The sequence below is a fragment of the Carlito syrichta genome, unplaced genomic scaffold (assembly GCF_000164805.1).
Source record: "Carlito syrichta isolate Samal-C Ts95f unplaced genomic scaffold, Tarsius_syrichta-2.0.1 Scaffold80553, whole genome shotgun sequence".
Taxonomy (NCBI): Eukaryota; Metazoa; Chordata; class Mammalia; order Primates; family Tarsiidae; genus Carlito; species Carlito syrichta.
In genome coordinates this window covers 231,014-242,130 of record NW_007024649.1, presented here as the reverse complement: position 1 = coordinate 242,130, position 11,117 = coordinate 231,014, and the positions used below count along the sequence as shown (strand labels likewise).

The following is an 11,117-nucleotide window of genomic DNA, read 5'->3' as shown; positions in this document are numbered from 1 at the left end:
GTGCATCTTCTTTAGTCCACTTCATAAAGAATTTCATGTTTTTGGCAAGCTTTACAGTAGATCCAGACTACCTTGGTGTTCTTGCAGACCATAGCTCATTTCATTTATAGAAGGTTTGATGTCATTGAGAGATTCCTCTGTTGAGTCCTAATTAGTTCATCTAGAAATCATTGGATCATTCATAGGTGTCCAGCCAACCATTTTAGTTTGTTTACGAAGGAACTTGATAACGCCTTTTAAATTGTACAAAATGCTTAATCCATCTTATTACTGTCCTGAGCCATGCAGTATACCTGCATTTTGTTACGGGAAATGTTTGGCAAATAGGTCACCATAACTAGCAAGAGGACAAGGTGTTTTAACTCTCTATCCTGTAACAGACAGAGGTGGGCCTAAGAGGCAGAGACTGGGGTTATGCCTCTGTTTCCCTTGCATTTTTTTTCTTCTGTTCTCTTTCAAGAAAAGATCCCTGGTTTGGGGAAGAGATTTTATTTTGCTGAACCAATTCTGTAGAAATTTATTAAGAAAATTGTCTTTGAAACAAAGTGGCAGCTATGAGATTATTTTTGTTATGCCTCAGAAACAGGAGGAAACCTGTAAAACTCTAGTGGCAGTATATTAACTTGGAGCTCTAATATTCTTTAAGTAGTCATTTTAACTGTTGGTTTTAGTGGTTTTGTTTCTCAAATGTTTTGTTTCCTTTTACAGTGATGCACCAGTGTGAGGTAGTGCTGATGCATTTTACTAAGAGTTATGAGCAGGTCTAAGAATTCCTCTATACAAGTGTGTTTGGATAAAAAATTTTAAAACATAAGAAAAAGTAGAAATTTCTTCTTTTTTAGATAGTAGGATCAAAGAATTATATGCATTTTTACCAAGTAGTATTTTACACTGAATTATAAATGTTTGTAGGTTTTATTAATAGAATGCTTCATCTTAAGTTAGAAAACAATAAGCCTTGAATCTAAACCATTTTTATACTAATGCATTTACTACAATTATTTTTTTAAATAACCCAGATGCAAGACTCAAAGAAGGCATGTGGGTTATAATGATTTGCCTTGTAAAAATTGTAATAAGTGAATACTTTTAACTATTTAATTTCTCACTTTTTGGTGTTTTTAAATTACAGTATTAACTTTATTCTCAGGATTTTTCACAATTTTTAGTAGTAGTTTGAGAAATATTATATGTCCTAATTAGCAGATATAGTCATCATCAAATTATAATGACAGCATAATTATCTCTTTTTTGTTATTGGGGAAAGAAAAATGAAAAGTTATTGGTAACTACTGCTTTGTGTTGTGTGAGTGTATTAACAAATAACCTTATTATATGTAGGTCATTGTTAACAAACTAACCTCCCTAAAAACTTTTTTTATATCCTGGTTAATATATTATAATTTTAGGCCCACTTCATATGTTTCTCTTGATAGAACTAACCCATAAAATTGCTTTCTACCTTAGTGTATCAAATAAAGTATTATTTTGTGGACCAGAGACCAAAAGGTTAATGCAAGCTTCTCACAGGTTGTTAAAGCTCCACTAAACAAAATTATCCACTAGTTTTTACTTTTTTTGACCAAAAGAGTTGGTGACCTGCTGGAGCCCTGTATTTATCTGCCAAAAACATTAAATCTGGTTAATTGCTGAAGCCAAATTTCTGTCTCAAGAGCTGTACTATCCAAGTTTTAAATGGAAAGGGAAATTGTGGAGTAATGACATTTTATTTTTACCATATCTTTTGATACTGAGATGACATGCATGTTTGAAATCTTGTGGGGTTTTTTTTGTTTTTTGTGGGTTTTTTTTGGAATTTAGCAACTGTCTGCTTTTTAACCCTTTGGTTTCTTAAATTAAAAAATTAGAGATCCAGAAAGTTCAAAGGGTTGGGGAAACAGAGGTGTCAAGTCATTTGCACTTTGTACCTGTACATTATGTAATAAATTATTATGCTTATACATCTGTGCTTGAAGGTTTTTTGGGAGTGTACTAAGCTGTATAAGCTGTCCTGTGGCCTCTTCTAAACTATTTTTTACGCTTTCCAGTCATTTTTACTTAGAGTGATGGCAAAAGATAAATGAACTGAGATAAGGCAAAATAGAGGGATATTTGATATAGAGCCTGAAGACTGTGAAAGAAGGATGAGAGAATGATAAATTAGTTCACTAGAACAAATACATAATAAGAAAACAAGACTGTCTTACGTTTTTAGCAGGAAAACAGTCCTTAAGTTTCCAGGATGGTTTATTAAAGTCCCATGCTGTGTATAAACATACAAGTAATGAGAAGAACATTAACTTGAAACATGCACTTATCTGGCATTCTCTAAAATACCATTATACAAGTTTTCGTTTACTTAGAAAAATACTAAAGCAATCACAGTTTTTCTTAAAGACTTAAAAAAAATGTATTGTCCAGAACAAAGTCCAAGAGAATAAACAAGATTCTGAATTGTATGTCAAAAAAACTGTACAAGATTGTACATAAAACTATAGCTTACAAAAGCCTCAGGTATAGTAAGAATTCTGAATTAAGATTTCCAAAGTTCTATTTACCAATATCTTTTAATAAAATCCTTATGAAATAATTGACTTAGAAAAAGTGAAATGCTCATGATTTCAGAGTGTATAGAAAATACTAAATATCACTTTCTGAAATAAAGTGTACTCAAAACAGCACAACATATTGTCTAAAATCAAGATTTCTGTCATTCATTTAAACTTTGCATATATTGCCATGATGGCTTAAGCATAAAATTTTTCTTGCATTAATAACTTTTTAAAAACTAGATTTCAAATAATTTCATAGTATTGTTTTTTATCTTTTGAATTATAGCCAGTCTTAAAATCACTTTCGGGGGATAAAATATGTCAAGGGTTTTTTCTTAATATTAAGTAAATTATTGCACTGGAATTTAGAAGTTTGGTGCCTTTCTAATGTCCTTTAGAAATTAACATATAGCCGGGCTCGGTGGCTCAGCCTGTAATCCCGCGCCTTTGAGAGGCTGAGGTGAGTGGATTGCCTGAGCCCGCGGGTTCAAGACCCACCTGCGCAGCGAGACCTCATCTCTACAATAAATCAAAAAATCAGCTGGGCATGGTAGCGTATGCCTGTAATTCCGGCTACTTGGAAGGCTGAGGCGGAAGGATCGCCGGAGCCCAGCAGGTCGAGGCTGCGGTGGCCGGAAGCGGCCACTGCACTCCAGTCTGGGCGACTGAGTGAGACTCCAACTCAAAAAAAATAATAATAATAAAATTAAATTAAAAAAAAAAAGAAATTAACATATTCCATAGGCAATACTAGAGTGACACTACGAACATTTTTAATGAATTTTCGCATTTGTGTGACTCACCCTTGCTTTGGGTAAATGAATCCTAAAAGTCAAGGAGTGAATGTGGAAGAAATTGGGTTACTAATCAAATCATCAAGCTAGTTGGCAGTTTCAAGGGTTCTTTATCAGCATATTAGAAAGAATTCATATTCCTTTTCCCCCTTTTTTTGGGAAGCAAGAGGCTATGCAACTATTTAACATTCTGTATTATAGATGGGACAGTACTTAAGTAATACTTGGCAAATCCTATTCCAAGTCTTAGAACGGTTGCAGTGATATAAGTAGTCTACATTAGACATAATCAAGTTTCAGATTGATAAAACAGAAAAGATATATCGCTGAGTCAGTATTGTTTTAGAATGAACGAAAGGATTCACTGACTACTGCAAGCATTTAAATACATGTGGCCGGGAGGCTGCAAATGGGTTTGCTGTGTGAAGACAAAGTTAACCCATTTTAAATTCTGATAATACTATTCTTGAAGTAAGAGATTAAGCTTAGAATTTTTAAATTGTGCTGCATTTTAATCTAATTGAGTTATATACTTACTTGGTTCTGTTCATCTAATGGACATTAGATGTCCTTCTTTTTCAAGAAAACAGTACTCTTCATAAATACTGATTTTCAGGGTGAAGTGAGCTCTTGTGCAATAGCTGAAGGATGAGGTCCATTTGCTTTCCATGTCATCCCCAAAGGTTTTATTGTCAAGGAATATCAGTGAGCAAATTCTAACATTTTTACTTCTTTCCTACTGTTACCTTCAGCCAAAGAAAGCCAGAGTAGCAGCAATGAGACTGAAATAACATTTGTTGACTAGGCGCGACTTCACTTAAATAGGCTTTATGGCCTTATGAGTTGGCATCGTTGTGAAAATAAGGCAAGTGAAATAAAGCTGTATCCTTGATATTTGTACCATACAGATTATGTATGCTGTCAGAATTGTCCTGTATGGTCTGCAGCCAGAAGTTACACTGTGACTACCACATGGAGGCCAGATATACTTATTCTGTGCTTCATGGACTAAGTCACACCTGTACGGTGTAGCACTGTACCGGAAGAAGTCCATGAAGAAAAAAAAGTTCAGCTTCTCTAATTCATTGTATTTTCCAATTAGTTCCTAAATGTCATGAAGTGGTACCTAAAAGAAAGGTACTGGGAAATAATTGCATCGTGTCTTATTTTGTCTTAATATAAGACAAGAGTTCTTCAGAATCAAAGTCTGACTTAGAGTTTAACAATCAGATGAAATGTGAACAGAAGGGTTATCTGGTTTCCAAGACCTGCTGATTAATTCCTGGTCTCTTTGCCTGAGTGTGTTACTGTCAGAGGTAATCGCAATACTGCTAAATGTGTGTAACAGTGCATGCCCTCTTGTGCTTTTTGCTGGAGTCTGCAAAGTTTAAATGTTAGTGACAGAACAAAGACTAACTTCTGAATGTGATTTTTTTGTTTTGTTTTGAAAAAACAAAAATTGTGAGTGAATACTTCAAGAAAGATTAAGAAGGAAGTTACTCCAAGATCCTAAAAGTGGTGTCTCGTATTGCCAGAAGAATTTCAGTGCTTTTTAATAAAACACTTGCATATAATACCTTAAACCTCATCACATGTGTGCACCAGGAAAAAACTCCAAACTTGTGGAGATCCCCATGAAATATTGGGGAAACAATACAAATAGAATATAAAAAAAAACAAAACACCATCAAGTTTGCATATCTGATGTCAAAATGCTGAGGTAATATCAACTGCTTAAAAAAAGCCCACCCATTTTTGCTTCTGTTATTGCTGAAAAAGACAGTAATACTGTTTGAGTTACCTTACTATACCAAAAGTTCAAGAGAGGATTTCATGAACATTTACTATTGGTGAGGCATAATGTTCAAAGCAAGTCAAGAAAATAGGTACATGGAAAAATATAAACTACGGTTATGGTTGTCATCCTTAAGATTGAGTGAGGGAGAGAGTCCAACTCTAGTGGGGTTTATCACTTTAGCCTTTTCACGGTTAACCTCATAGTGAGTTTTTAAAGCTAATTGTTACCACCCACTCAGATTCTCTATTTCCAGGTGAATCCTTAAAAATAAAATTCACAAGTTCTTAATAAATAGTTCAGTTCCTCCTGAAGATACTGGGTAAAGTGCAGAGAGAAGCACCACAGAAACCTTCTTGCTGGCCGGTATGGCTTGGCTAAATTCGGATTTGATACCCCACTTCATTCAGAGTGCTGAGATCAGCAGCCTTCTTCTCAGGCAATGCAGGCCTAAGGGTAAAAGACAGAAATTCAGTGGGGCAGGGGGTGGGACAGAGATCATTGAGCATCTTCAAGGACCTCTACTCAGTTTCCCTAACCCTTCTGATATTTGTCTCACTCCCCCACCCTTCCCCCAGGCTTAGCTCACAACCTCTTTTTCTTAAGTACACATTTGTAGGGTTTTTTTGTTTTTGTTTTTTAAAGTAGGGTCTCACTCTCATCCAGGCTGGAGTGCAATAGGATCCTGGCTCATCGCAGCTGCAACCTCCTAGGCTCAAGTGATCCTTCTGCCTAAGCCTCCCTAGTAGCCGAGATTACAGGCATCCACCACCGAGCATGGTTAATTTTTGCATTTTTTTTACAGATGAGTTCTCACTATATTGCCCAGGCTGGTCTTGAACTCCAGGGCGCAAGTAGTTCTCTTGCCTTGGCCTCCCAGAGTGCTGGGATTACTGCCATAAGTCAACTGAGCCTGGCCCTTTGTAGGTTTTAAGGAACATTTTAATGACTTTCAAAAAATGAGCTTTTTCAGCTTTAAGCCTGAATTTGATCATACTCTAACTTTTGAAACCCAGTATATCTGTGAACCATGCCAGGGTCTAAAAGTCATATATACTACAGTAGAAATCTGAGTGAAAATCTGAATCAATTTTTCCTGAAACATTGGCTTCCTAGTGTTAGTGCCCTGGAGGATGCCCAGGAATTACAAGATGATTCAGGTGACTCGGTTCAGGGAGAGATTCCCCATTATCTTTGATAGAGGGTTAATGTTCCAGGATTGACTGAATAAAACCCAGGTGAATCTTAGAATTCATCTGAAAAATCATGCCAATGTGGAAAAATCATTCAGTGGCAAACCATCTCTTCCCTAAAAACATTTGTTGAAGTAATTTTCAATATAAAACAACATCTAAGAATTTATGTAAAGTCATGTACGTAAAGTACTTCAAGCTGGGAAAAATAACATTCAGATGCACATCATCTGTCTTAATTAAAGACACTACCTAAATAACTTTACAATATAAAACTATGCCCATTCTCACAATTTATCTTACAATTTTTCCATTTTTTTAATGAGCCTCTTCTGACTTTCTTTGATAAGAAATAACAGATTGTGAATCAAGTTTAGAATGTTCAGTACGGTTAGTGAGTTCTAATTCAGAAGTTTCACATTTAGTCATTTTTATAAGAAAATAGGCATTTTTAGGTTGCACATAAACTTTGTTCTGAAGTGTTAAATTAAAAATAAAAAGACCACAGTGAAATACAATTGTTAAAAAGCTTCTCAGTTTTACCTTTGAAAGATTCCATAACAGCAAATGGTTTTTCCCCGGGCAGGAGAGTGGTCCAACTCATTCAACATGGAACTAGAAATCAATAGCTAGCTTCTATCTAGAGCCCAACTCAATCTATGGCATTGGTGTCTGCCAACAAGTCCACTACCCCTTCTGTCTCTCTGAAATGGGAGGGAACGGTCATCAACAGTCTATGATCATCCCCTCTGAAATTTGACTACTCAAGGTGGTCAAGAAGCCTTCCCTGACAGGGCCCTACTAAAATAACTTGTCACCTTACTTGTCTCCGTTGCATAGGGCTTGCTTATTTCTTAGCTTGACCATATATATGCCCTGCTGTATTGGTCAGGACTCATGCCACTTATTTCTTTGTGTCTCTTCTCATGCTGCCTGGGACACACTCGTGATGCTAATCTAGCTGACTGCTGGTAAAAATCCCAACACTTTTTGTATGTAGACTCCTACTTGTTATACCAGAACTCAAGGCTTACGGCCTTCAGGAGAATGATGTCCTCTAGTCCAGACATGCCATGAAGATGAACCATCATCCCCTTTAAATAGGGCCACTATCCACAGGCCTGGAGGAGAGGCTTCCGGGGAATACTGTGAGTGGCAGTATTTGGGGTAACAGTAAAGGGAATGCACTTTTGCTGGAGATTCAAACTTAAACTTCTATTTTTGCCGTAGTTCTCAGCCCACTAATGTGGAGGGAGCTAGGGATCCTATAGACAAGTCAGGTGTAAAGAGTTCACATGCTTGTTCATTTTGTCATAAAGCCTAAAATGAAGTTTCTGTTTTGTCCCCTTGCCTGAGCTGGTGCCATCTTTATGAACTGTTCACTTGAGGCGTTTCCTCTCAGGTAGACTCCCCATACATCAACATTATCCTAAGGCAAGTGTGATTAGAAAGGGAAATTGCCTCATCCCAAATGCACCCACCTTTAGGAAATTCAGTAATAAAAATTCATTTGCCAAAGGATTAGCCTGACGTACCGATATGCATTCTTTGCTTTAGAAAAGAATTAAATGCGGGTCATTTCCTAGTGCTATTAAAGTATGATTTTTGCCTGGTGCAGTGGCTCACACCTGTAATCCTAGCAATTTGGGATAAATTAGCTGGGCATGGTGTCATGTCCAACTACTTGGAAGGCTCAGGCGGAAGGATCACCTGAGCACAGCAGGTAGAGGCTGTGGTGGCTGTGAACTTGCCACTACATTCCAGCCTGGGCGACAGAGTGAGACTCCCACTCAATAAATAAATAAATAAAATGCGATTTTCACACTTTTCCTACATTCATATTCGATGATATACATATACATATATATGTGTATGTGTATGTATATATATAACCTTACCCACAGCCAAATCTGATCCTAACTGATACCATATTTCCCTCTATTACCTAACCAATACGATGCTGATTCAGACATAATTCTAGGACCGTTGATGCTGAGTCAGCCTGAGGAAGGTCAGTATGTGGAACAAGGAGAGCATGTTCCTAGCAAGCACTAATTCCACACAGGAGAAATGGCCACACTCCAGCAAAGTCAGGAGGCACACACTCACTTTTGGCTCCCGTCTTCTTCCCTGTAGTCCTGCAGGCTATGTAGGACCTAAGCCATGGTGGCTCTTTACTCTCTGAAAATTAAGCAATTCTGGTGCTTCCCAAAAGACTCCTTTGGTCCAGGGTCCTTGTAGGACCTGCCGATTGGCTCACCCGAGTTTCTGTGAAGCCTTCTTGCGCATGCTTTCTTCCCAGCTTGGCATCTTCCTCAACACCAAGTATACCTCTCCCCTTCTGAAACTAATATGCTGCCCTTCCTATGTGAAGATAAGACACTGGCTTCATGTTGTCCTCGAGGTGATGGGATAGATCTGTACTGACCTGTTTTCTCTCCCCGTTCCTGTGCCCAAAGGTCCCTCCTGGAAAGCCAGTCTCTGGGACAGGGTACGGGGTAGGCTCAAGGAGAAAACAAAACCACCCACTTGTCCCTGTTGTGTGGGCTTGCTGGGATCACCGTAGCCAGCTAGCCACAGGCATGCCCCCTCCTCAGAGAAGCCACTTCCTCATTTGGAGCCCCTCAGTCACAAGGAACAGAGTTTTCACATTTTTCATCGTTTGTGTTTTCCTGAAACTCAGCTCTTCACTGTGACCTGTGTTCTGCTACTGGCACATTTGAAAACAGATGAAATTTAATTTGGGAGTCCTTGGTCTCCTTTTCCAGACCTCTCTTTAGCTCTTCCACCAGTCTCTCATGCTTTCCAGGTGCCAAGAAATCACCATTACAAATAGCTCTTATTTGTTAGGAACTTACAACGTGCCAGGCACTGTTCTAAGAGGTTTACATGGAATAATTAATCCACAACATAACCTTGTGGGGTAGATACTGCTATTGTCCATTTTATAGAAGAAAAAAATGGAGGCACTGAAAGTTAGGGAAGCAGCTCAAAGCAAAGTCACACGGTTAGCAAGTGGTAGAGCCAGAGCTGTCCCCAGAATCTAGAGCCCACGCCCTCAACCACAACACAAACTATCTCCATTCTCCCCCACACCGACGATAGCATCTTCCCACGCATTAGAAGACCGCCGCTGCTGCCCCCTTCACACCCTGGCTGATGCTGTCCTCTCTCTGGAACGCCCTCCATGTCTCCTCACCCTTCGAGGTCCAACCCAAATGCCACTTACCCCAGTGTTTTCTGACTCCCTCCCCTCGCAATTCACTGCTTGCTCTATATTCCATAGCATCTCCTTTCATAAATCTGCATGTGTCCCCCACGTTCATGTGCTGGAAACTTGATCCCTGATGCAGTGGTGTTGGGAGGTGGGGCTGAGTGGGAGGTGTTTGGATCATAGGGTCACCACCCTCATGAATGGATCAATGTCATTATCTCTGGAGTGCATTTCTTATCAAAGGATGTGTTCGGCTTCACTCTCCCCACTCTCTCTTCTACCGTGGGATGATGCCACGAGAAGGCTCTCTCCGGGTGTCAGTGAGGACTTCCTTGGGCTTTTCAGCCTCCAGAACCATCAGTCAATACATTTCTGTTTATTATAAATTACAAAATCTCAGGTATTCTGTTATAGCAGCACAAAACAGACTGAGACAACATCTGTTAAAGAATCCTGACAGTTCATAATCCTTGTGTCTGCCTCAGAGACTGAACAATTTGATAGCAGGGACCAAGGCCATTCATCTATGAATCCCACTGGGGAATATGTACCTTTCAGTGAACTTTGGTCTAGTTCTCACTAACATGTAAGTGGCTGATAGGGAATCATATGTTGCTTTTATTGTGAGATATTTTATTTTAACAAAGTCCTAAGCCAGGATTTTAAGTTACCATGACAATATTTTAAGAATTAACAAGGAAGGAAAGCCTTTATTTTCTGTATAGGAAAGGCTTTACTTTACCCCTCTGAAAGCCATGTGGGGAACCTGCCTACTCATTAAGTAGAATGTGATTCTGCATCAACAGCTTGAGTACTTCCAAAGGAAAGGGCTTAAGTGGTCCCTTCCCCTGTATCCCCACCCCTATCACTTCCTGCTAGGTACCCAGAACCTAGGGGAAGAAAAAGGCTAATACTGGCAGAAAATGAGCTAAACTGAGATTCCTGGTGAACTACCCCGCAAGATGAAACCCTTTTCTTTCACAGCAATGGTGGCTGCAATCTCCTTGCTTGGCACAGGGCAGAAGTAGGTTATCACAGCATGCCACCTGCCTGTGGGGCCCCGCCAGAAATAATGTCCAGTCCTTGCCAGCTCATCTTGGGCCCAGAGCGGGTGAGCTATTGTGTGTCTAGAGGTCTCTTCCAAGTGCTCCCCCAGCTATAATTAGAATGTTACAAGGGGATTTATTTTTAAGCAACACGAGCACCAGAATGATGATTCAGCTGGGTCTGCACTTGCCCAGAACCTCTCATCAGATCCAGAGTTATTATTTTACACTGAATAATATATTTCTTCACCCCCACCCCCAAGCAAGTCAAATAAATCAAAGGGTTTTCCTCTCGCAAAGCTCTCAGGCTGCACTTTGTTTTAGGGAAAACAGAGATAGAAGACTTTTAAGCTTCCTTTGACTCACTTTGTGGGAGAAACAAGGGGCCCTCTCTCTCTACACACACACACCCCCCCCAACCATTCCAGCTTCATCAGTTGTCCTGTAAATGGCCCCAGGGTGAACTGGGGTGAAAGCCTGATGGCCTGGCCCCAAGTCAGCTGGGCTGAGGCTGTTCGGGGCG

The 11,117-nt window shown here is 39.3% G+C and overlaps 1 protein-coding gene across 2 annotated transcripts in view; it reads right to left on the bottom strand.

Annotated features, from left to right (window-relative positions):
* Window positions 1–4,579: 4,579 nt before the first annotated feature.
* Window positions 4,580–11,117, bottom strand: part of VASH2 (vasohibin 2) — a 36,795-nt gene continuing 30,257 nt past the window's right edge. For both annotated transcript variants that reach the window (XM_008055141.2, XM_008055138.2), the window contains one exon: window positions 4,580–5,591. In XM_008055141.2, coding sequence (XP_008053332.1) covers window positions 5,519–5,591 — 73 coding nt within the window. In that variant the 3' untranslated portion in view covers window positions 4,580–5,518. The remainder of the gene's footprint in view (window positions 5,592–11,117) is intronic.